General features: G+C 35.3%; 1 protein-coding gene across 1 annotated transcript; it reads left to right on the top strand.

Annotated features, from left to right (window-relative positions):
* The first annotated feature begins 2,887 nt into the window (after positions 1 to 2,887).
* Positions 2,888 to 27,662, top strand: LOC134534544 (androgen-induced gene 1 protein-like). Its single transcript, XM_063373026.1, has 6 exons — positions 2,888 to 2,896; positions 4,068 to 4,247; positions 12,772 to 12,909; positions 15,969 to 16,186; positions 17,777 to 17,928; positions 19,584 to 27,662. The coding sequence occupies exons 1-6, from the start codon at positions 2,888 to 2,890 to the stop codon at positions 19,637 to 19,639; spliced, it is 753 nt and encodes a 250-aa protein (XP_063229096.1). The 3' UTR covers positions 19,640 to 27,662.
* The last annotated feature ends 132 nt before the right edge of the window (positions 27,663 to 27,794 follow it).

A 27,794-nucleotide genomic window follows, 5' to 3' on the forward strand; every position in this document is an offset into this window, starting at 1 on the left:
TCTAAATACGTTTGGTGAGTCGAAAGACATTTGTACTTTTCTTGATGATATCAGACAGAACATAATCAATCAGCTTACTGATGACGTAGCAACAAACGGACCATTAAAATATAACTTGTGGTTGGACTGTATATATGGAAAGCCATATCCGTTAGATGACAAAGTGAAGAAGTGTGCATTCAAGACTTCGGCTGCAGTAATTTACAGTTCTGACGATGTGAAGCAAACTGTTAAATGTGGAATCAAGAAACTCTGCCAAGAAGAGGAGGACTATGTCAGCAAAGGTTCTGGTTGGGCTCTGTCTAGTATAAACCGATTGGAGCTAAAAATTAGTCATTTCACACCGATGTGTAACTAAATGATTATAAGATTGTTGGCTTTCGCAAGTGATCCTGTAGTAGAATATAAATTATGTAATAAATATTATGTTTGTAAAAGAACTTGTGGTGTTTAATTCCTCGAACCTGACACTATTCTGGTATTTAAATTAAATTTATTTTTAGCATCGTCCAGGATCGAACCAAGTATAGATTCAATATGTAAAGTGTGAATTTATCGGTGAATTTTGGAATTTTTCCCGAATTTCTAGCTAAATAACTACACGATTCCAAGATGGCTGCCATAACGAAACATGCAACAGTAATAGGATCCAATATGGCGTTCATAACGTAAAGTGTAACGACGACATCGTACTCAACCAAGATGGCGGGCGTAACGAAACATGCTACAATTATATAATCCAATATGGCGACCATAATGATACGTGCAACAGTGGTTTTAAGTACTATTTTATTTAATTTTTATTATTTAATTCAATTAGTTAATTTTTTTAATGATTTTTAAAAATTTTCCCGTTTTTCTAACATAAAAATTACGGATTTTCAAGATGGCGGTCATGACATCATACTAGGTGAAGATATATATACTTTGACATAAGTGGTGGGATCAGTATGCCAGCAGCCACTGTGAGGGAAGGATCGGTCGTCATTTTTATTTTTCTGCCCTCGTCGGGTTCGAACCGAGGACTCCGAGCTCCGTGTCGTAAATGTATGTTTTTAAAATATTTTTATTAAAATTTTATTAAGTGAATTTTTTTATAAATTTTAAATTTTTTTTCATTAAAATCGGATAATAAATAAAAATTTTAAAGGTGGCGGCCGTAACTGAAATTGCAACTATGACGTCATATTTCAAAATGGCTGCCGTGACATCCTTATTTTCAAGGTTGGCGGCTTCTTAGGAGTTTTAAGCCGCTTTTAGGCATTTGGGTTCTTTCTAAGACAAATTAACATTTGAGGATTTTCGAAATCCTAATTTTTGAATTGAGGAATTTTGTGAGATTTTTTGGCGGAATTTTTTTCCACACAAATGGAAATTTTGGCGAATTTTGAGGAATTTTGGGCAAATTTTGCCCAATTTTGGTCATTTTTGGCACATTTTGAGGGTCAAATGTCAAAGGTCAAGGTCAAAGTTCAAGGTCACGGTAATCCAATATGGCCGCCGTGACGTCACAATCCAAGATGGCGGACACCGGCACCGGCACCACATCCTGCATCCTGGCGCCGGACATACATTCACATACTACTCGTAACATTAATGGAATATATGGGGTTGCAAAAAAAAAATCAAATTCATACCGCCGTTAATCGAACCCAGATAGTCTTTTGCAGGGGTACGGATCCAACTGCGAATTTTGTGAGGGGCGATATTGAGAGTTGTAATCGGAAAGCGCATGACCGATGGGTTTTGGGGTGATGAGTATGGAAACCTCCCAGTTAAAAAAAGGAGTAAGAAATAAAAAAGAAAAGAAGTTACATCTCTTTAGGCTACTTTAACGCACTTCTGATGTCTTAGTAGTGTTTTTATATCTCCAGCTCAATATTAGATATGGGAATTATGGGAAAATTATTTGGTTTGGGGGGGGGGGGGTGGTTAAGGTGGTCTATAACTTCCATCCCCTCTGCCGTAGGAACGCCACTGTGGCCTTGTTGGAATGAGACTGATCCGACGCCAAATTTATTGAATTGTTGCTGACATACATTTGGTCTCTTTTAAACTTTTTTTTTATATGTTTACAAATATTTGTGACCAGTTTTAGACGACACAAAACTACACCCACGCCTTACTCGGGACCACGGAAGACGGCATGCTGTGACGTGATGAAGCCATTTTTTTACCTCGCCATCGCCATATTGTTCCGTTCAAAACTTTGCAGAAATTGTACTTGACCACCACGTCTGAAGATGGTTAGAACGTACGGATTAGAATCTCCGGCGTTTAACAAGGTCACTCCCTTAAAATACCGTCACTTAAAACTGTTTCCACGATGCAAACACTACACTTCAGCCAGAGGACATTATATGTAAAAAAAAAAAAAAAAAAGTCTTCACACGGCTACAATGTAATCATGCAACATGGCCACCCGCTGCCCGGGATTCGAACCCAAGACTCGCCACACAGAGAGCCGGCCTGTGAAGAATTGCGCTGCAGGGTCGGCCCACCTCCGTGGTCTCCGAGGAACGAGAGCTGAGTTGGTGTGTGAGCAATCCTGTGTCTGTTTAGTTAAAGTAGGGACTTGTTTAGTATTTTATACAGTGTTTTAGCTTTTAAAATTTAGAACTACTGTATTAATTTCGAGAATAATTCTTTGGTAAATAGCAGTGGTATGATAGCAGATGGCTACGAACACAATAAATAAATAAACTAATTTTTCTTCTTAATTTATGATTTTTTTTTTTTTTTTTTTTTTTTTTAAGTTTTGGAATCTTTCGCAATCTCGATTTTTTTTTCTTTCAAATGTTCATTTAGATCTAAGAATTGGTGGATTATTTTTAAATTTTCCATTTTATTTTTATTTCAAAAAGACGGTCGATGGTTACAGGGAACGATGGGGCGTGTGCGTTTAAATTTACTGAATTTTCTTCCAGGGTTCCTTTGAAAATGATATGTATTTTCGAAGTCAAGGCTGACGATAAAAACGTCAGCGCCACGTGTTTACTGATCGGCGTCACTTATTGAGGTCAACTGGCATGGCCGCCCGAGGTCATAGGACTCAGAAGTCGTTGGCCAGAGAGAGGCGTATCTGTGTTAGTGAGACGGAATGATAAGCCTGAAGCTCGCTAGTGCTTCTAGCGCGGTATCTACTCTAGGCTTTCATTCTTATCTTCGTGTATAGGACAACTACGAGATTTGAGCGGTGGCCGTAACAATATATGGCGGAGCGATGAAGATAAAGGTGTAATTTGTAAATGCTTTTCGTAAACAGACCCCAATCGGATATCTTTAGTTTTCAAATCGCGTTGTTTATTTCTGAAGCTCTGCACACCATATGTGTGCTCCCGGGTAGGCGGGGCTATTACGGCATTGAACTAACATTTTCGGAAGACCTGGGGTAGAATCCCGGTTCGGTCATCTTAATTTCGGTTTCCCACAACAATTAATTAAAAAAAAAAAAAAAAAAAAAAAACCTTCCCAAGCAACTGGACCTTACTCGATTCCTTTCCGTATTAGTTTTATTTGTGTTATTCTGGTTTTCCATCATTTTCCAAACTCAATGTCATATTAAAAACATAACTAATTATTATTTTTTAAACAACCATGTTTGCAAGTCTTTGTTCACCACTACCGTCCTTTCTTCAATTCTCGCTTTGTATCTGCTTCTAATTCGTGCAGTTCACCATAAAACATTTATCATATTTTGAATTTGTTTAAGTATAGCTGTAATCACACGATACTTTAATATCACCAATCATTACTTTTCAAGAAGTTACAAAAAAACGGAACACAATAAATACTGGTGGTCGCTGTACGTGGGCATATAACGTCACCTACGTAACAGTCAGACCGATCCCGCCAAACCCTTGTAGCAGTAGCCTAGGGCGTGAGAGGGCAACTATCTGGACAGACACAACAAAAGTAGATAAAAACATAACTGAACTGAAGCGAGGGAGGGAGATAGTGTTTTTGTGAACCTTGCACCGTCGTCCATCCCCTTCGGCCAGTAGGTACCTACCCACGCCCCTCTCCTGAGGGACAGTCCACTCGCCGGGCACCCGTGCTCTCGACAGCAAGCCTCTCTTCCTCTGTCGCGGCTCTCCGGGCACGCCGGCCAGATGTCCGCGGCGCGCATCGCCATGTTGTCGTCGGCGGTGCTGCAGTTCCCGTACGCGGTGCACAGGATGGCGAGCATCGAGCTGCTGACGAGCCACTTCGGCGGCGTGTGGAGATTCTTGACCAACTGGAACGCGGTGAGCAGAGGCGGGCCCCCACACTTCGCGGGACCCTGATATATTTCGGAGAGGAGCCTTACCGAAAGTTCTGGGGAAGGGGGTTATGTATTAGTGCCTCAGAACCAAAAGAGCGTCCTCCCCCGGGTACTTTTAAAAATAAACTTTTTGAAACAAAACTAACCTGGAATTTAAATTTCAACAATGGTTTTCCTAATTTACCCCCAATTTTGTTTTATATTCTTATTAAAATTCAAATGGATTGCATTCGTAACATATACGTAATAGGATACTACAATACTGATTAAAGCGCCGGCACGGGGCTTTGAGCGCCCCTGGCGGTAAGTATTGACACCAGTGGCGTCGTACACTTGTTGATGGAGGGGACATAGGTTAACCTCCATCCCCCACCTTTATTCCCTAAAATAATAATTATAAAAAATATAATATCCCAATCAACAAAAGGAAATAATTTGAAAGCAAACAGCGGGAAAAGCGGTTACATTCTACTAACCCCATACCCCCTTTTTCCAAATCTGAAATGATAGTTGAGTACGTCCTTGATTGACACGTCTGTTAGCGATCCGCGCCGTGTGTTGTTAAAGCTAGAGGTGTAAAAGTAACGAAAAAAAGCGTACCCGTATGTATTAGTTACTATAACAGTTAGTACTCGTTACTATCGTATCGTTACGTTACTCGTTACCTCTGATACCTCATAACATGCTATGATATGTTAGAGCAACGAATCGAGTCGTATTGCGTACGCGTACAGTATGACGTCGCGGCGTCGCAACATAAGTAATTTGTAGAAAACATACTTATACATTACATATCAAACTGCGTAAGGTGCATTTTTTCACTTTTCCGTATTTTGAACCAGACTTGTGTTTAAATCATTCTAAATTTAATTTAATTTAATAGGTAAAGTGTAGAACTACAAGTGAACTGTTGACGGAATCTACTAAATTTGCAATGGATTTACTATTTTGAAAATTTTAACCGTGAGCTTATGTTATATCACAATAACATCGCAATCCATTATGCGTCGATTATAATGAAAAAGCAACAAATAGGTGCCGAAAATTATTTATTATTCAAACAACATTCTAACGATAAATCAACATAAAAATAGTTTTGCTTAGAATGAAATTAAACATAAAAATGAAATAAAACATATTTTAAACAAATTTAAAACAACAAAAATCATCTCCCGCAATTTCTGAAGTGTAACAGCTTAGCTCTCGATATGCGGCATTTGGTAGGAGTAATTTCGTGAATGGGACAGAAGTCACATGAAACTGCATATGTGCAACCACGGTGTTGCCATGTGTGGAGGATGGCCCGAACCAAATTTCACAAAGCCAAAGGAAGACTGTAGTATTAACAGTTTAGTGGATTTTTAACAAATTGGGGAGTATTTTAATAAAATTTCTTGTCGAAAATCAGGTCCAAAGCCGGTGTTTACTTTTTTTTCCCAAGTCTGTTTCGCTTTTATCGGAGCCGTTTCATTATATAGTTTAAAATTCCGTTATGCAAATCAAATTATTCTATAGTCCACGAAGCTACTCGGACAACGAACTCTAGCTACGTGTGATTTTCGTATAGAAAAGTAGTTGAAAACCAAATTTTCGTAATTTTACCACACTCGGCATTATTTTTAAGAATTTTACGTTAAATTTCGTGTCTGAGATTCGTATTATAAGTGTGTTTGCAATATGAGAACACATGAATTGGTTCATTACCGGGGTTAGACGTTACACATCATTGGCGAGAACACTGGAAAAGACTCGCTCACTTTAAATTTTTTAGACGATGCTTGAAAACACATTCGTAGATTAAAAAAATAATAATAATGAAATAAATACATTTCTACTTATTATTTATGTCATAATACATGTCTAAAGATAATTTTGAATATTCAGAGGCTATAAATTAAGAAATACTTTAGTCATTTTAAACTGTTTATAAATGTGCATAATTGTTGAAGAAGAAAAGTCTGTCAGTTGAATTTTGGAAGGGGGGGGGGGAGGGTATGGCCCCACACTCTCCTTCCCTGTCACCAGCCTTATGATCTAAATGTTACAGGTTAGGAGCATTGCCCGAGCTTACCGTAACCTTGGCTATCCCGTCGTCTAGGTGCGTGATCGTGTCACGTGAGACGCCTCAGGGGCATCCAGTGTCCTGCGGCTAGCAGGGCCCCGCCCCCTCGCCATACATTCTTATTTCCCTTGTTTGCCTAGTTTTCTGTGAAAAATGTCGACATTAATGGGGAAAGGAAGAATAAATTTGCTATTATCTGGCGTGTAATTTAAAGTGCTGGTCAATACCTTTCGATTTCAATTGAGTTTTCTTTAATTCGTATAAAAAATCTTTCAAGTATTCTATTTCTTCATTGCCAATGGTGGATATTCTATACGCCCTAGACCTCCGGTAAGGCCCCTCCCCAAAATATTAGCAAAGTCTCGGGTCGCCATTCTTCTTCACATTTTTCTTTATACACTGTAAAATTCACTTCATTTACAGCACAGAACAACACTTCTTTGCGTTCTGTTTTCTTCCTATTAAACCCAATTTAACATTAACATAAGATTAAACTAAAGTAATGTGTTATTACAGACGACAAATTTTTTTCTTCAAAATATTTGGTTTGTTTTGACATTAATATTTATTTATTCTAATTAGGCCTACACTTGTAATACGCTCGCTGGCTTGCGATATAAACTTAACTTTGTAGTATAGTAATCTAAACTAATAATAAAACTTTTCGGAGTAAAAGGTCTGTACAGTGGATGCAATTTTGAAACAAACTATCGGCAATTGCTACTAACTTTATTTATAAATAAAATATAAAAATTTAAAATTCTTGTCTGCTTGTCCCGGTATCACTCGAGAACTATTTGATGTGCTTTGAAGAAACCTTTTTAATTAGTAAAGTCTTTAAATAGCTTAAACACTGGTTTTTTTTTTTATTTATTTATTTGGTTGCCTCCTGTTTTCTCCAGTACATACTAGAAGGGAGTTGTCAATATACAAAATACAAACAAAAAATTAAAACATATAGACAAACACAAATCTTAAATACAAAACATAACCACACTCCTGGATACTACAATCTTTGTCTTGGCAATATTATTTAGGTTGCTGATACATCCTAACCACCATACTTGCTGAAATACAAAAACCAACATATTAATATGCTTATACCCTAAGGTATTCTTCAACTGAATAAAAGGATTTTTTTTACCAAATATTTCTTTAGTTCTTGTTTAAACCTATTTAAATGGACAATTTCCTTAATTTCAGTTGGTAATTTATTAATTAGTTTGATACTACTGTAGTATGGTCCTTGTGAAAATAGTTTTGTTCTATGTGTGATTAAATGTAAATCACATCTATTTCTAGTTTGATAACTGTGTATATTACTATTTGATATTACTGTGGAGTTACGCATTGTGTAAAGTATAGTATGAAAAATGTACAGGCAAGGAAAAGTTATAATATTTAATTGTTTAATTGGTTATTTTATTAAAGCGTTAATCGCTAAGACGGCAAAATAGGGTTTAATATGGTTTTAAGTTAATAACTAGTATCTTCACAACATACGTAATGATTGCACTGTTTTAATGACAAAGCAAGTATGATTTTATTGCTGTTTTATATATAAACTAAAATTTTATTTGCAGAAACATAACTTTGCAGTGAGATATATTTAAATATTAGAATGCAGTTATGGCCCTGTGTTTAAATTTCATCTTCAATTTTTTTTTTTTTGTTATTCCGTTAGATATATATGTAACAAATAATTTATAGAGAAAGCGTTTTTTAAGTCTCAATATAACAAGTAAGAATATGTATTTTTTTAGTTATGGTTCTAACTAATGCACAACGATGTACAACGACATTCTTTTAATTCACCCGTGCATTATGTGTATCTGGCTGCAATCAAATCTTCCATCCCGAGAAATCACTCGTCAGTCTTGTAAAAAAAAAAAAAATATCCCGCATTATTAGGCTCCGAAAAATAAGTTAAATATTTTGCTTCATTGTGTGAACGGGTATCAGCTGCTTCGATTTAGAAACTAATAGCAGTAAGCCTATTTATTAGCTAATTAGCTTCACTTTACTTTTTACGCATCCATGATTCTGATATTAGCAAGAACCAGATAAAACCTTGTTTAGAACCAAAGGCAGAATTCAGAATGACTTTATATGGTTTTAAAATATTTAATAAATTATGAACTTCAGCTTATTTTGTCTACGTAATGTAGTTAGTTTATATTACAACTTAAGTAAGAAACGTTATTATTAAAAAACATTTTTTTTTGTTACGTAACAAACATTTTAGTCAATTTCAATTAATATTTTCCGTCGACTCGCTCGTCGGCTTCAACAGGGTGAGACCGATATATCATAAAACGTATCTACCTGGCATCTACGGGGCATCTACCTGTCTTTTCTGTACTCCACGCAAATTATCGCCTTTCATTTTTTTTTCTTTTGTATAACTTCAAGGCTTTGGGTTAAAGAAACCGGTTCCGGTCGTCCTTGACACTAGCACGTCACTGCAAAGCGATAGATATCCTTCCCGTTAGTCGCGTTGTTATCTGATAACGCTCTGTTGCGTGCGGTCGCAGGTTAGATACTCTAATTACCTTGGCCAGCCAGTACATTCGGCTAGTAGCGCGAATCTGTACATGACTCGTCCTAGCCGCGTATGATTCAAAACGCGGCGGAAATGTCGGTAATACGCACAGTTTTCCTGGTCATCATAATTGTGAGCAACACTGTCGGCTTATTATTAGTAGGGCAAGCCACTTTTCTAGCGAAACTTTACGGTGGTGTGTGGAGGTTCTTGACGATCTGGAATATGGTATGTACACACTGCTGCACTATGTAGTTTACAAAGTAAATGTGTACAACATTATGACCAGATGACTGCTTGAGTGTTAAAAAACTACTAAACTTTTCATTTACTACATATGATACAGCAAACTTTAAAAGATTCATATTCTATGTTGAAATCGTGTAGGCTGCTTAAAAAATAAATAAATAAATATGAGATGAGAGCAAATACTGTAGAATACAATATTTGATGAGAGGTTATGAAATATCGATTGTAGCAGCAGACGATTTTAGCCATGTTCGAACCATAGACAACATATGAATGTAGACAGCATGCCCAAGCTGCATTGTATAAAAATTTTAAGGGAATCATTGGTCGAACTTATTTGCCAATATAATGCCAAAATCGTTGTTGATGAGGAAGCGCGTTTTATTATCATCATATGTCGTCGTCGTCGTCGTAGGCAACTGCGATTATTATGAATGCACACAATCACAACAGAACAGTTGCCTAGCAGACAGTTTCACCCACATACAGATACAATATGGTGTGGAAAAAAAAATTCAATTACCGACTTTTGCGAGCAAGATGCTACATAGAATGTTATTTTGGCATTCTTACAAATAAATGGCGTATTCTCCATGAGCTGTTGAATTTAACCGTGCGCTGGGGCGAAGCCAGGGGGGGGGGGGTTAGGGGTTTAACCCCCCCCCCCTTCTTAGCATAAATCTTTAATTAATTTCTTATTCATCACTCAAACAAATTTCATATTAAAATTAATAAAATTTGTACCATTACAATATTTAAATTTAAGTACCGAAAACTGCTAAAATAGCACTATTTTACACCTTAAAATCCAAATTTTCCCAGGGGCTTTAATATGGTGGGGGGGGGGGGGGAGGCATGCTTCTTAACACCCTCCATACACAAATCCTGGCTATGCCACTGACCGTGCGGTATGTTGAAACCATCATAAAGGTGTGCTGCATACTACTCAAATTTGTAAGATAGAGGGTTAGCATAGACTTAGACAGCACTCTGAATGTTGTGGGATTAGACGAAGGTAATACTGTGGTGCAAGCAGGTGGTCCACGATCAACTTTAACGATCATAGAAAAGTTTGCAAATTATTTTTGTAGTGCCTAGGCAGACTCCAATGAGTAATTTAAATTTATTTTACAAACACTATCTGAGGTTCATGGTTGTGTTCTAGATCTTATATTACTGAAACTGCATCAGTTTTTGGTATGCTGAGTGCTAACTTTAGTCACAATTAGATCCACATGGTGTTCTTTTATATTGACTAATTAGTCAACATCTGTGGCGAAAAACGATGGTGCTAATTCTTGTCTTTGTTTTATGTTTCAAAAAAATTGAAAATATCTTTTTATCACCAACAAAAATTTCTATTTGTGAAAAAAACTGAACTTTCCTTCATGAATGTAATATTTTTTAATGTTTTAATTTTAAATACACATACAGAAATTTGGATATACCCACTTTATTCTTTCTTGCATTATATATGTCAACAAAATCTGAGACGATAATTGCTCACACCTTCCCTCTAAAAATGTTTTTGATGGTGGCATCAGATCTGGAATCCCAAATGTCTGGGTTTGATTCTATTTCAATAATAAAATGGCATGAACCAAAGAAGCCATTGAAAACAATCCGCCTGTTTCAAGGATCTGAGAGCATCTAGGCAGCAGTATTTTAATGAGCCACTGGAAGTGTCCCGTGTAGATAGCTCCACACTACTGTGTGGTGCCACCGATACATGGGGACTCGCATCAGCCCGCCTCAGATGTGTGCCACCATCACCTGTGTGGAAAGATTTCAGTGTAATCAATGGCAGCTTATGGGTATCTCCAATTATGCCACCTGATGGTGCGACCGAGGTCCGTGTGCAAGGTCCCTTATGCCTTATTGCCGCCCCAACAGGGCACGCAGGGATGTTAGACAGTGGCTCGACGAACCTGGTACAGAGGTCACTAAAAGCTGGTATCTGAAAAAAAAAACTGGTACGCTCCAAGATCTTACACTGACAAAGATCCTGTAGATTTTGTTTCATAGATTTCATATCAGGCTCAAATTTTGTGCAGCAGTTTTTATTTGACTTGACACATTGTGATGCCAACATCGATCCTTCAATATTTTTGATAGTAAGTCTATTTCTGGTTTTAGTTTTTACCAGATTGTATTTGCTGAAAGCTCTTTCACAATCTGCATTTGAATTTCTAGAGAACTAGCTTCTGATATTATAAGATGGCCATAAAAACGTTAGCACCTAGTATGAATACTTTCAATTAAATTAGCACTTAAAAATTTCTCTTAAAATGCTGTTTTATTAATAGTATACAGATGGAATTATTAAAACGCAACTATTCGAATTATTCGTCCACGCCTAATGTTAATTGTTAATGCATGGCGCATCGCGCATGGTCGATGTTCAAAGTTGGTATTTCTGCATACCAGCACAATTTCTACTTGGTACATGGTACAAGACCCTGAAAAATGGTATATGTACCAACAAGTTGGTACGTCTAACATCCCTGAGGGCACGTGTATTGTGCGAGTGACGAAATGCACCCAGTGCAATGCAGCTCGATGTGATGTATCGACTATCGATTGTCAACCATGTGACAATCGATTCACGGGATATGGCTTCTCTGGACCAACTAATAATGCAAGGTCAGCCTTCTTTTCACAGACGAGAGAGCCAAAACCCGAAGTTCATGTTTTTTTTCCGTATCTTTAATGTAGCTATCCTAACCAAATCAACCGTCCACAATGTTGAAAGTATTTATAATGTAGCTAACCTAACCTAATTGACCATTAGTATCCTTTTATCAACACCGCCATATTTATTTACAATGAACAAAAAAAAAACCGAAGATGCACGATCGGGCGTTTGGCTCTCTCGTCTGTGACGCTTCAGCACATACAGTAACGGAACACTACCCCATATATTATGGTTTTCTGTTTGCAATGTTTGCGGAATTTGTACACACATGTGGCCAATTGGCGTCAAGCTGTAGGTGAAGTCGCAGAAACTTTGATTACGTGTTTTTGAGCTCCGAAAGTAGTTCAAGTTGTATGGCGCAGTATTCGAAACTAAACTCGAAATCATCTTGTTCTGTAGGGGAGGAAAAGTGGCCTTTATTTAAAGTTATTGCCATATTAAACGATTATCATAACTTTTAGAATGACATAATTGAGTAGGGTTAGGAATGAATTTTGAAGATACACAGCTGTGATATTTTTTGAGACATTTTAATTAACCATTCCCTTGATATTTGGTGAATTAGGAGGATTTTATGAGAAATTGCCGTATCTAATCTCGAGCATGTCGTCTAAAAGTGTGTCTGATAATTTGTACAAAGTAATGACTTTTGTCTTACACATTGTTGGTTGTCTCTCATTTTCGTATGCAGTTTATTATGATTTTTTTCATGTAAGGATTCCACCTGATGTTCACAGATTCGGCTCCTCTTTTGGAGGAAAGTTTAAGTTTTTGACGTTCTGGGATGCGGTAAGTTAAATACTAGAATGCAGTTAGGCTCCGTGTTTAAATTTCATTTTGTTTTTTTGTTGTTCAGTTCGAAGAAAACGTATTAAGCACGCCGTGATTTAAAATAATTTGAAATAATTAGAAGTTTGCTGTACCTACATAATTAATGCTTCTTTTGGTATTGTTTTCAGATTGTTCAAGCACTCTATTTTGGAATTGCATTGCTCAACGACTTAGCAGGCAGCAATGAAAAATCTCTGAAGAAACTGCCACTTTTAAGAAGAGTCCGAGATTATGTGTATGCTGCAGTTGCATTTCCTTTAGCCATGGTATGTATTAATAAGGCTACTGTTAATTATGTAGTTTACTGTACTGAGCCAGGGTTGTATTTACAATATCAGTCATGGCCCTACAGCGCCGATCATCTGCCTACAGCGATTTGGTATCTGATTGGCTAAGCTGCCTGTCACGAGACTGCAGAGCTGAAAGTCAGAGCAATAGATCACCTGGGTAGAGCAGAGCTGTTGGAATTTGCTAATTTAAATTTGCGACCAGCATTGTCAGTGCAATTGGCAGAAGGTACGAATTACTATAACAAATTAAAATGCTAACCTAGTTGTGTGTTGGCACAGTTACAAATAGTAAGTCATGATTTACTTGCAAATCAAAAGATTTTACATTACATTAAAATATTCAAATATGTAAATTATGAACATAATAAATCAAATTTCCCCAAAATACTTAAATAGCAATAAGACTAAGACCACTAATAATTTAAAAGCTACACACAATCTAGGCTAAATTGTACACAGCCAAAACTTGTCAAGATTGCATCAGTAAATGGTCTGCAACCCAGTGGCAGAGCACCAGCACTTTGTAGCATGGAAATCAGAGCAGATCGGCACAGCAGTTGACATGTGCATCTGCTTCATTGTATTAGAGGTTTCACACAGAACTCAAATAGTACAGGCATACATGCACAGTTCAAAATTTGTATTAAATTGTATATAAAAAATGTTGTTTTGGTAGCAAGATTGATAATATTTAATATTTTCCAGCTGTTACGCCAATTAAAACATATTTTGAGCCTGTTGATACCATTTAATATTTTGTAGCTATTAGGCCATTTAAAACATATTTTGTGCTTTAATTTTTTAATTTATATTTAAGCCTTGGATTAGTTTATAATAGTTACACATTTCAAAATTACTTTGGCTCATTTGGTAATTTGCACCAATTTGCATACAGATATTTTTGGGTGGATCCTGCTGTTGACTGTGGCCTTTAGGTCGTATTACTACACTGATGGCATTTACAGTTCGCTTGGACTTTTTTGAATAAGTGATGTTCATTTCCATTTTTCCTTGCTATAGAGCAGTGAATTATAACTTGTTTTAAACACTATTGCACTCTATGTTAATTTCTCCTTGGTATTCCAGTTAAAGCTAATACATATGATGTTAATAATCTGGCAAAATCACTAATCCAGCCTGACTGTGGTCTAGCACGCCCCGGTTTAATGCCCTTGCACTTTATCAAACAGGTATTCATAGTAGTTCATATTTTGCATTCAATAGATGTCTGGATCAATTAGTTGCTAGGTCTGTGTGTTAACAAGAGCTTGTGACTGCTGTAGCATGGTTAGGCCTACATACTATTCATGTGAAGCATCTGTTTTGTTCCAACTGCACCTGAAACTATTACAGACTTAAAAAAATTATGGGATAGTCAAATAGGCTACTAGTAAAATTTTTGCAAGCAACACATTTAACCAGGGGCTACACCCCTTCTGTGAGCCCTATGTGCTCTTCAATCACTCTTTGTCTTTCAGCCTGCCAAATCTGTCTGACTCCCACAAGAGGGTGCATTAGAGTTAGTGTCTCGTTCCCTTTACAAACTAATAATTCAAATTTTAAACTTTTTTTCTTTCACTCCAAGTGTTGTGTGTTCTTTTCAGGGCCCTGCAAACATTTTATATGTTTATTATAACAACAACAGAAATGTACATGAACTTGCCGAAAGCCATATTCTATAATTTTGAAGAGTAATTATTAAATCTAAATTTATTACATAATTTTTATGCTTAAATATCATTGTAATAATTTCACGAAGGTAACTGTGTTCCACTTTGATGTATCAACGGCACAAATTTGAGTGATCTAACAGTTTAGATTGGTATGGGTACGCCACCCAGCGTTTCCAGCGGCCAGCTCTTGCCCTAGTTGTAATTTTGTATCGCATCGCCACCCGAGGCAAGACGCCGTCCACCCTCCGAGGACTTAAACTTTTGAATGACAACTGATCTTCATCCCAGTGTAATTTAATAATCTGTATCACTTTTAATTATCCTCTGAGCTTACCTCGTGGGCTTGACTGTTTAGTTAATCTAATTGTAATCCACTAGCCGGAGTTCTGACAACATGAGAAACTTTATCCACCCTCGAGGTATCTATGGATATCCATTAAAACAATTTGTGCATTTAGGCTTCCTACTGTTTAAATTGTAACTTCAATATATGAGAGGCACGTTACTTGATAGTGTGTATTTATCTCATCACTGTGTTTGTTCACATGCTGACCACTTATGGCTATGGAACACCCATAAGAGCCCCCTTAATATCATCATCTAAGCATGTCAGATGGCAAGAGCAGGCCGGTTCCTGGCCTATGAAGGTAATTGAGTTCCTTTTCCACCCGGGTGACGTTATGCAGTGAAGAAAGATTTTCTGCCGGGTCTGGGTTCCCAAAATTGCAGTGGCCACATGTGGTTTTCGCATTTATAACGTAAGTGAATACTTCGACCACATCAACATTTATCAGTAGGGACACTTGTATTTCGCAAATACATTTCATGTCAAGGTATTTAATAAAACTCTCTAGCTTTTTCTTAGCTTCATTGGCTGTGGTCGGCGAGAGGTGTTCGCCCGCACTGACGGGACCATTGAGAATTTAGTTATATACCTTACTGCTGCATACCTATAATTCACCACAACTCTTAAGAAAGGGCTACAATGTTTTGTGAAATACCTAGACACAAAATTTATTCGTGAAATACAGTTATCCCTATTTATCAGACATTAATGTCCTTAGTATAGCCTTCAAACAGTTGTGCAATACACTTATAATAATAACAATTTTGCAAACAGCACCATTATATCATTATATTTCCAACGGCACTTGAGAAATAATTGTGCCTAAAATACATTGAGGAACAATTCCAGCATTTTCTTGGAGTGATTTTGTGCAATCGTGGGATTGTAAAATCATGATGGATGGGCCGGGAATCAAACGCAAGTCCTCTGGAATGCAAGTGCATTCCACCATCCTGCTCAGATGTTGGTACGACGGCGGCGTGAAGGCGTTGTTGGTGTCTTTGTGTTGCCTGCAGTTCGTGGGCACGACGTTCTGGTCGCTGATGGCCATAGACCGGGAGCTGGTGTTCCCGAAGGCGCTGGACCCCTACTTCCCCACCTGGCTGAACCACGTCTTGCACACCAACATCATGCTGTTCGTGCTGCTCGAGATGGCCACGTCGTTCCGCGCGTACCCCCGGCGTTCCACCGCGCTGGCCGGCCTCATCGCCTTTGTCCTTGTCTACTTGGCCTGGTGCGTGCGCTTTCGGCTGTCATTGATAGTGATCACACATTTTGGTGAACACGCACTGGTGTAGCATCTTAACATGTTATTTTGTGGAAAAATTTAGTTTTCATAGTTTCAAGATTTCACTCTGCCATGGCAAAAATCAGAATTGCATACTAACAAGAAAATTCATAACTTAATAAGGTAATAATTCACCACATAGAACACCAAAGTCACACTATTATACTACTATTTTTATGTGAAAACTACCAAATTATATGATTACTTTGTAGAGTTTTGTGGCAACCTTAGCATGTGTTGCATACTGATTGTGACATAACATTATCAAATGACATAACCTGCAAGTCAGGGCAGATATTTTATACTTGCAATTTTTTTTATTATTTTTTTAAAATATTATCCCATTCTCACCCTAAAATGAAATTATGTAGGCAAAGTTAAAAAACCTGCATTATTAAAAATTTTCCCCCGAGACAAATTAAAATTGGTGTTTTATAAGTTTTAATTTAAAAAAAGTTTTGTACAGTTTTTGAAGCTTTTTAATTTTCCTAAGTTGCCTATGTAGCATATCAAATTGTAGCTATTTTCAAGAGCTTTTAAATGAGCCCTTCTCAAGATTTCTAGATGTTGTGGTTAAAAAGACAAGCTATTTTAGTGAACCAGTGTTGAACAAAAATAGCAGCATTTTCTCATTAAAAATAATTTAGTAAAAAAAAAAAAAAAATAGATATTCACTCAATGTTAATGATAAATATTTTTGATCTTTATAAGAACAGGTAAGTACCAAAAACCATGGAAATATGAAACATTTAAGTCAGATAGTTGACATTGAAGTCGGATAGTTGGTTGATTTGGCAAGAAATATGCCTGAAATACATATGAACAACACAGCTTTGTGATGTAGAGCCGAGCTTTTCTTAAATATTTTGAGTGTCAAGTGGATCTGCAGGTTACTGGTAAATGTTAAAAAAAATGCATGTAAATTTTTTTTGTTTAAATAATTAATTACTAAAGAAAACTGTGGTTCGGGTCTGCCTTTATACATTCAAAACCAGTTCTTTAGTGAGATGATACAAGGCTTGACGGTAGTCTAGACATGTTCTCTGCTCTCAATAATCTGGAGGAGAAAAAAAGAAAGAAAGAAAGAAATGCAGTTAAAACAAATTGGTTATGAAGTTATGATGCATGAGAATGAAATGCAGCAAACAATCATGTTTAATTGAATGTTCCGAAAAACTGTGCCAGCTCTCTGCCCCAGTCAAACTTTCATGTATGCTTTTGCGTAACAATATTTGGTGCCATTATAATATAATTAAATATATGTTCTTATGACAGTAACAACAAATCTTCTCGCAAATAAAAATTACTTCTAAAAATCTGGAATAATATCACAAAAGTTATATTCATTGGATCGTTGCTACTGAAACTGTTGGTGTAAAATTGAGAAAAGTCAATTCACTGAATCAAATTTCAAGTATGGCTCATTGAAGTACGTGGCTAAAGGCAAGTGCCATGGCATAAATGAGTGATGAGTAGTCACTGCACTCATTTCGCCAAGCCTATTGCGGGTGGTGTCATCTGACAACGTGTGTGCAGGACTCACGTGATCTTCTACGTGTCGGGGCAGTGGGTCTACCCAGTGCTGGAGGTGCTGAACGTCTGGCAGCGAGCGGTCTTCTTCCTCGCGATGATCTTGTACGCCTGCGTGCTGTACCTGATAGGGGAGGCCCTCAACTCCTACACCTGGGGTGAGTTCTCTCCGCGTGAGAGCGTCCTGCCCTCCGCGACTGCTTCACCCTTTTGAGTACGGTTGTTTGGGAGTTTTCTTACGTGAAAGTCCACGTGTAGTTTCTTCCTAAGATGAGGTTCTACGTGAGTGGAATAGGGGTGATACTTGTCATTTCGTCCAGACTGAAGGATGCAGCGACGGAATGTATGGGAGAGAGAAAAGGGAGAAATTACACCGGCTCACTGCAACATCCACCAGGTTTCCCGCTCGTGAGATGTCTATGCGACTAGGAGAGGTGATTCTGCTATGATTCACAAGAAAAAAAAAATCCTGATCTGGCCAGGAATAATGTAATGCAGTTTTATCTGGAGCATACCCCTCAACCTCTTTAATCACTTAAATGATTGTTAAGTAAGTTACTGTTTGCTCGATGATGAAGGTTTAGAGGTACTAAGAACTTAGGGAGTTGATTTATGCAGTCCTTGCCATGGTTACTAATTGAAGGCCAAATGAGAATAAAATTTTGGTTATAATTAGGTCTTAACACAAAATTCCTTGCTAGTGTATGTTCAACTTCATAGTTTAACGAATCTCACTTTATTTAAATGATTTGTGTAATGAGGAATTTTGATTTAAAACAATTTTTCGAACATAATGCCATTGCAGTTCTGTACTGTTTGTCATGACCTTTAGCACACCCACTAGGAGCTCCATTCACTGTCCCAAAAGAAAAGGATGTGTTCGTAATTTCTCAGACTCCAGTGGTTTAAGGGCTAGTAACCTGAATTGCAACCAGAGCCTTGGGTTTTATTCCCATCTCAAGCGTCTTGAGCTGTCTGAACATGTTTGGGAAGTTTTACATGGTAATGATTTAAAAAAAAAAAAGTATAAATTAATCTCTTGAATTCACTGTAAAGAGCCATTCATCGATTGGAAAAGATTTTTCTTTTTACAGGAACATTTTGTTTTATTACTTAGCTGATTACAGGCTTTATTTCTTAAAGCATATTTACTCATTAAAGCATTTTGATTGTCAAAAGAATTAACTGTAGCATGAAAAAAAATTATTAATGTGTTCAATATTTTACATTTTGGTTATATATCCATGTTGTATATTCAAGACCATGTCATTTCAGAACCTGTCTTAGGCCTAAACAGACTGATGCTTCGAGTTCTTTGCTAATTTGATTTTATTGGTAGTTTATATGCACATTTTGCATGTAATTTTACTGGAATACATTGGCCTGTGAAAATATTCAACATTTTGTTACAGAAATTACATTTTATTGCAAATAGAAAATGTTATTTTCGTGTTAACAGTATGACAAACATTGGTTCGTCAGTCCCTGTATGTAAAGCCAAATCTAAAATCTTGGCTAGTTCATTGGGTTTTAAGTTTTAATGCAGGAGATTTGTGAACATGACTTTTGATGAGTAACATCTTAGCTCTCTGTATATTGCATTTGGTGGGAGTAATTTTGTGAATGAAGCGGAAGTAATGCAAAGGAAATGTGTTACAACGGTGCTGCTATCTATGCCAGAGACATGTCTTTAAGAAACACTGTTTTTGTTGCATTGAGTCTTGCATGTTCAGTACAGAGGTGCTGACATAATTGGAACAGGGTGGTAATTTTTTGTAAAGGTTTCCAACAAAGTGTTTTTTTTATCTTGCAGCCAAAGAACTGCAACAAGTTCATTCCGGCAAGCAGCATCAGAGAAAGAAAAAGTAGAAGTTAGAAATAATAAGCACATATGTGGTACATATGTGCTAAATTTTGATTAATACATTATCAAAATCTGAATGGGAGATGGTTGTTCAAGAAATAAGGTTTTTATTTTTCATTATGGTATGTACTTACATACAAGAATTAGTTTGTAAACATCTATACTTAAAAGTTTTGTACAAGTCTATAATTTAGGTACGTAGTTTATTTAGTGGGTGTGTGAAACTTGAAATATTTGTGAGCTTAATTTTTCTGTCAATCATTATCATTGCAATGTCTAGTACCTAATTAACAATCACATGTGACAATAAGAGCCTAAAAATATTTTGTTAGACTGTATTTTTTTGCCAGTACATCACATTTGTTTAGAAATAATCATTTCTTCTAGGTTTTTTTGTTATTGTGTGTAATGTTGCTGGGTGGTCCTGATGGTCATGGTAGTGATGTCAAACTCATTAACGGGAATGTTCATAGTTCAGCTATGAAGCATATGAGGTGTAATAAAGTAGCTTTGTTCCCAAGAGTTTCTGTAGATATAAAATTATTTCTTTAATGATCTGTCTCGGATGCCGCGTTGGTTATTTCATTTTATTGCCATTGCTATTATTTGAAGGTTTTTAAATTTACATACATATCTAAAGATCATCCAATAGTAGTTAAAAGTCACGCTAGTGCTTAAAATTATTTTCACTTCGTGACAACTCTAAAATTACTTTCAGTAAATATCTGGTGAGAGAGTTTGTGATCCAACTACAATTGCAAGACAGCTTTCAGAGTAAATTTACAGGAAAATCCCTTAGTCAATAGTAATGCCAAGGAAATTGAACAACTAACTTGAGATGTGAGGCCAAACCCTAAGAGTGTGTTATTGCATAGGTACTGTGTTTCAAGTTGACTGCTTTAGCATTTAAAGTTCAAATTTTTTAACATTCCAAAACAAAGTTTTTTCTTCAGGGATCTTGATGAAATTTTTATGTAGTTGCAGCAAAACTTTGGGAACATTATAAACAGTTTTTCATGGCTAATAATGTGGTTTCACAATCCTAATGCTGTTTAATTAATGGAAACAGAAATACAGCTATGCAAAGTACAAAACTTAATACATATTTCATACATGATTTTGAATTCTTAGATATGAGTTTTAATTCTCAGGTCAATATTTTTATTTTTATTTTAAAGTTGTGTGATGATCTGTAGTGTTCTCTCTCAGGTACTGTTACTTATTGAAGGTGTGAATGTATTTTTCATGTAGGTTAAAGGATACTTAGATTGGTAATCAACTTTGAAATTTTTTTTTGTTATTCTCTTAAGGGGTATTAGACCCTGCCATATTGGATTTTCACATCTTTTTGCTATGATTCTAATTTTGAACTATTTATCCCAATTTATCCCAGACCTTATGTACCTTGTTGCAAACACACATTTACTAACAGGCTCTAGTCTGTAAGCGGTGCAAGGAAATAACTTATTTCATGCTGGCGACTACAACTATCGTGACAATCACACCAGTTCACAAGTGTTGACTTCAACAAGCAGCCAAAGCTAAGTACTGTGCCACGGCAAACCAAAAAATTTAGCACGTAAGATTCACTGCAAGCAGTATCAAAATATTTGAAATTTAAAGATGGAGAGGCCTGATCCCCTAACTTGCTAACAGCCACACCCACCATACGTACACATACACTAAAGTAGCAATGTTTCTTTGAGAGTATCGATAAGTTAGTCTGTTATTTAATGAAGAGCAGGTTCTTTGTCTGTGACAATTTTCTTTTACAATCCACTCGTATCACATTAGAATGGTTGCTGATTTTAAAATGTGTGGCTAATTTGAATTACATTAGCAATGTAAAGGTTATTTCACCAAATTTGATTGTTCTACACTAGCTCAAGTATCTATCTATCAATTTCGGGATTTTTTTTACCTGCGAAGTATTAAACTAGTTCAAATGACTGAATACCATTTAAACATTAGCTTCGAGTCGAGAGGGCGTTGAAATCTGACTTCACCATGTCCCAGTATGTTGTCAGCTGGAACAGATTTAAAGCGATGTTCAATGTGAATTCTGGTTGTTTATCAAGAACGACGTGCAGGAGTTAATGTCAGGTTAGCTGAAATGCACTGCATTGGTGTGGGTGAGGCTAAGTGATATTGCTGACCTCTGCTCTCCTGATTTAGCACATGCCAACTCAGCCGTGTCGAGGAAATACTTTTTCCCCTTTGGAATTAAAATGGTGACCTCAAATTTTCATCGGTAAAAAAATCTTTACAGTTAATTATATATAGATTAATTTATGATATTTATGTACTTTCTGGCTATGTCTGTAAATGCTTAGTTTGAACATTTTTATAAGTAATTTCACTTACTTTTAACATTCTTCTTGGATGTGGCATGCAGACATAAATTGTAAATGGAATAAATTTTTATGTCTTAAATGTAAATAATAACTAAATTTCTATGGGGGAAAAATGTATCAATAAAGTAGTTTATGACACTCCTTAGCAGTGCAGATTTCATGAGTTATTCAGTTAAATTGTAAAGAATATTAATATAATTATATCCAGTCCATCAAGGGATGGCTCAACTGTGAGCAATTGCACTTTGATTGGTAGCATCGGTTGATTCTCTTCGCACACTGGTTGGATGCAAATGTAGTCTCAAACAGTTTACAATACCCATGTAGCGACAGATAAGTTCATATAAGAATAACCTGCGGCAGCATGAATGTTTGGCTTTTATGTTTCAGCAGAACATTTATCGACATGTTAGAGCAGCAGTGTTTGAATGAGAGTATGTGAACATAATGTAATTGGCGTGGTCAAACTGTCATGTTACAAGAGTAAATTACTATATCATGTAGTTTGTAAAAAGAAATTGACTTGTCTGCAGACTTTTTTCGTAGTGAATTAGGAAAAAAATGGTACAATTTGCAGAGAAATGTAAAAATAGGAAAATAATAATAAAATATTATAGTTTTTTATAGGATTATTGAATACTTTATTAAAGTGAAAACAAAAAAAACTCTAACTCAACTATTAAAGGTGTGTGAAGTGTTACATATTTTACAGAGTCTATTGGTATGTGTGGCTGTTTAACCAAAATATAAAATAAATAAATAATAATTCTGTTAATCAATAGTGAAACACATTTTTTGTTTGGAAAACTTAGTACGTATACTATATTTACTACATGTTTACTATAATGGATAATGTAATACTAGACTCTACAGTAAGTTAAATCTTCATTTGTAATATGTAAGTAGGCCTACAAATACAAACCACATGATGATGTTAGTGTACGGTAGTGTAGTGTACTTACTATAGTGTAAAGGTAGGTTAACTGAAAAATTAAATTCCTTTAATACGTAAATAAATTCCTAGTGTGGTGGAGTTAAATTGAACTTAATTGCATATTGTTACATAAATAGATTTTAAGCTCTTTGTAGAAATATTATTTTTCCAGCATTCAATATTTGTTTTTGGGGCAAAAGCTTTGCTGATTGTTTTATTTTGGTTAATTATTATATGCTTTTATGTTGTGGTCAATGTTGTAGGTCTTTCAGAATATTTTATATGCATTATTTATATGTATTTTATTTTTCAGTGATATTTTTGTAAAAAGAAATTAATTAACAGTACAGTTATTATAATATTAGTACTATTCTCATTTTTTTTAGAAGAATTATGTGGTTGTGTCATTTATGTATTTTTACACAATGCACCTTGACAGAGTGAAGTTTGTTGTGAACACGTTTTCAAATGTACACAGTGTGTGTACCATTCTTGCCAACATGTTATTGCTATTACGTGTAATATATGCCTATCTCCCAGTCTTAGTTCTATAGTAAAAAACAATTTAATGTTTCGAGTATGGCTAAGGTGTGTTTGTGGTTGGTCAGTTGGTTGAAAGTGCTGTGGTGACTTTATGGGCCATGTCTTGATTTGTAATTTTCCAACCATCCCATTTTCTGTGAAGATGATATTTTCATGTTCTGTAATGAACAAAGCGTACTGTACTAATGTTTCCTAAAAATATAAATTGCATCACTGTATTTTCCCTCCATTTTATCTACTCATAAAGGAAATTTATATTTATTTCATCTTCTATGATTTACACTAGTTTATAGTTTTTTTATCATGATTCAGTTTCACATCAGCTGCAACATTGGGTTGGTGATGGTGGTGTTTGGTTCGTTTCCCTATATTCACAACAACAAATTAATTAAAGGCAGGAATTTATAATTCGGTAACCGGATTGGGAGTGAAGAGAAATATTTAGGTATGTGGTGGGGGAACCGATACAGGAGGAAACGGCAGGCAGGGGAGAGGTAGAAATGACGCAGCATACTTGCACACTTGCGCAATAGCGTAATTTAGTTCTCACATACTTGCATACTTCCATATATATAAAATTTCAGCCAATTTTCTTACAACTAACAATATAATGAGCAAGAAGTTTCACTTCTGTCACACGTGGACTCATGCACACATTTTTTTTTAATTGGTGGTTTGGGACAGCCAGGAATGATCTGGCACGTTACATTATCATTAATTACATAACCCAGCCATTGTCGTTTTTTAAAATGTTAGCAGTAGTTTATTAATTACGTAACATATTGTGTGTGTTGAAGCAGACATTTGTTGCTTAATGTGAATGCTCCGTCGTCTGCAGTTATCCGTGTGGATAATTGTTCATGTGTTTACTTCTGACTGTCACTTCTTGGGATCTGTTAATTAATACCGGACTATGATAATGTTGATAAGATTAAAAATGGTACGTTATTTACACTTTGTCATGCAAATAAATGGATACATAATCAACAACCAAAATTATAGCAATAAACGCACAAATATATTATGGCAAGGTAGATCCCTCGTTAAGTATGCTGATAAGTAGGGGGCCATGCACTTTTTGCAAAAAGATTTTTAGACCAGCCCACTTGCAAAAGCATGACTGTGAAACGGGTTTAATGTCAAAACTATGTTTTATGGAAAAATTTCTATGTATTTTAAAGTTTTCTGCTTATTGCATGCATGTAGGCCAAAATAAGGGCAGTACACAACATAGCATCACAACATAGCAACACAAGCACTGCATCCAGAGATGACGTGTCAAGTATCACTTTTATAAAGTCCATTGCGTATAAGGTTATGTGATTTTCATTATGATGTTACTGCCAGTAATCACCTATTTTGATGTTCTCATACCATATAAATCTTACTTTGGGTTGTTAGATGTGAAAATTACCTCTATTATAATTGCAGCTATCTTTAAAGTGCTCTGTTGTGTTGGAAATTACAAATGGTACCTCAAAAAATATTTTCACATAAGTTGCCAAGCATTTTTATGGTTGTGTTAGTTTTTATTATAAGTTTTCATGGGAAATGATGGGCATATCCAGTGTGATTTTTCCACTTGACAGTTGACTAATGTGTGATGCCTCTTCACTGCCTTCCCTTCTGCTGTACTGAAGTACCACCGTTCATGTTTTATGGGAATAATCCATTTTTGTTAATTTCTGTTACACAATTCATCCTATTTTGTCAATCTTAAGTAAAATTTAATAACTGGAGGATTTTACTCCCAATTTACTTCTAGTAGATAAGAGACTAAAAGGACGATTACTATGTTTGTAAGGTTTAATTGATTCATTGTGTACTAAATTAATAACCGGGTATTTTTGTTACAGCACAGCCCTGATCAGAATAATGTGTTAAAAGAGTTCGTATATATTAATTTGTATAGCCGTCGTAGAGTTGGGATGATACCATACTTTATATACTCAATTCTTGATGTAGTTTTCAGCTTGGATGATATTTAAACAAGATAAAATGAGGTGTGTTATGAAACATGCAAATTTTAAGAATGTATAAAAAAACCTCCAGGGTGATGGGTTTTTTTTCTTATAGAAATACATATTTTGTTCCACTTGCCACTGGTTGTACAATACTCTCCTGGTGGTGGTGTAGGCTTTACATCAGTAGGACTATGCTGCTCTCCGAGATACTGGATTCACATCAAATTTGTATAAATACGTAATGTATTGCTGGAAACTGAATATTAATAGAACAATGTTTAATTAAAACTAATACAGAAAATTTAACACTTTTTAGACACTTTAATTGCTGCTTTAATTGCAAATGTAAAAATAAAAAATAAAGTATTATATTTATTTATACTATCTTCAAAAATTTAGACTGTTAATAAAGTAAAGATAAAATAACATTTAGTATTTCTCCCCCTTTGGCTCTCCCCCCCCCCCCCTTTTATAAGCATATGATGGGTATATGTTGTAGCAACTAGAGGGTAATGCTATGCTTATCTTGGTCACATATAGGATATTAATTATGACTAGTCATTCAAAGAGAAAATGTTATATGTAGTAGGAATTTGTTGTCTGTTTGAAAATATTGCAAGGCTTTACAAAATGTTCTCTCATAAGATTTATTCATGCCTAAATAACTAGAGTAACTAAGTAGTAATTAAGTGTGAAGTTAAACACAAAACACAATCAAAAGTTTTGCTCGTTATTTTTTTATTCATGTTTTCTCATTTGGCAAGTCTGTAGCTAGCTAGATGATTGTCATCATGGAAAATAACTATAGCAATAACAGTAGTACCTTATTTCTAGGGTGCACATGGTGGTTGTGAGGTTTTTGAAATGCATATTTTAATAACAAATTGTATCTCATGATATTAAACTCTCTATTAGATATAATAAACTGTTTAAAACTATTGTTTTGTGTAAGTCGTGTTTTGTATAGCAATTCACATTTCTTGTTAGTTATAAAATTTTTACTGTTGTGCATATTCACAGAAATAAAAAAAAAAGCAATGAATTGAAGAAATTGCTGATAAATTTTTAATGAGAAAAACTTTTTTATTGAACCGTATTTATGTTAAAAATGTTTAAATTGTACTTATGCACATGAAAAAAAAAGGTTGGTGTTAGGCACATATTTAAATACTAGAGGTAAAAGAAGTACTTATAGTTGCACTATGTTAATCACTTCTAAAGTGTTTGTCACACTGTTTTGTTTGCTCATTGTAATTATTTTTGTATCATGTATTATTGAATACTTAATTTTTTTAAATTTCAATGAAAATGGTATTTAATATTATTATATGTTTTAATTAGTTAGTTATATAGACATACAAGAATGAGAGTGGTGCATGTCACATATGTAGGTATGTATACCTAGTTTTGAGAAAACAGAGATATGTTGTGTTTGCTTCCTATGATTAGTCAGAAGTGTTAATAGTTCTGAAGAAATGTATACATTTCATTATATAATGTTTGTTAATAATTTTATGTTAGTAACACATTTAAACTTTATTCAAGGTATGAAAACATAAGCCACTGACAATTTTAATTTTAACTTACATTTTAGATATTAGTTATTATTTATCACCACCACCATCCAAGTGACTATCTCTATAATTTTCCAACGCAATTTACATATAAAATATAGTTTTTTTTATCTGTTGGAAATAAATACACATTACTCTGGTCAGATGAAAACAATATAAAAGAAAATACTTTCTTTCTGTGTAATACCAAAATTATTTCTGAATACTAATACACATATCAGAATCTATCATGTATCTAATTCTGAAGCATATTTTGCCATGACCATGAATAATGACAGACAGAATTTTCCTAATTAACGGAACACATTACTTTTGAAGTGCTGATAATATAAATGTAATCCACAAAATATGATTCCCTTGGCAATTTATTTTTAATATAAATTGTTTTTGACTTGCAACATTATTTATTAATTAGAATACAAAATGAAAATTAAGTCATAAACTTACCTCAAAAATATTGAATTGCACCACTCCCATTCTGATGTCTATATTGGTATAAAAAAAAAATTATTTTTTCCTCAGTTGGTGATACACTGTAGCATGTACTTCATTTTACTTTTGTCAATTTTGGCTTTATTTTATTTTTCATTGAACATTGTAACAGGGAAGACGTTTATTAAATCTGTAAATAATCTAAGCAAATAAATGATAAAACTCTTGCCCTGTAGTTTATTTACACTGCATGACTAAGTCACATCTAACCCCTTTGTATTGAGTTTGTATTCTGTTACAAGGACTTATAATCTGACAGAATGTTTAGTTTTGATTTTTTTTTGTTGTGAAAAATTTAA

This window comes from Bacillus rossius, chromosome 7 (assembly GCF_032445375.1).
Source record: "Bacillus rossius redtenbacheri isolate Brsri chromosome 7, Brsri_v3, whole genome shotgun sequence".
Taxonomy (NCBI): Eukaryota; Metazoa; Arthropoda; class Insecta; order Phasmatodea; family Bacillidae; genus Bacillus; species Bacillus rossius.

Bases quoted from the DNA above. Each gene is read 5' to 3' on its own strand.
- LOC134534544 (XM_063373026.1), top strand. The intron at 16,187-17,776 runs GTGCGTGCGCTT...ACGTGTGTGCAG, and splicing joins GTCCTTGTCTACTTGGCCTG to GACTCACGTGATCTTCTACG. The intron at 17,929-19,583 runs GTGAGTTCTCTC...TTTATCTTGCAG, and splicing joins CCTCAACTCCTACACCTGGG to CCAAAGAACTGCAACAAGTT.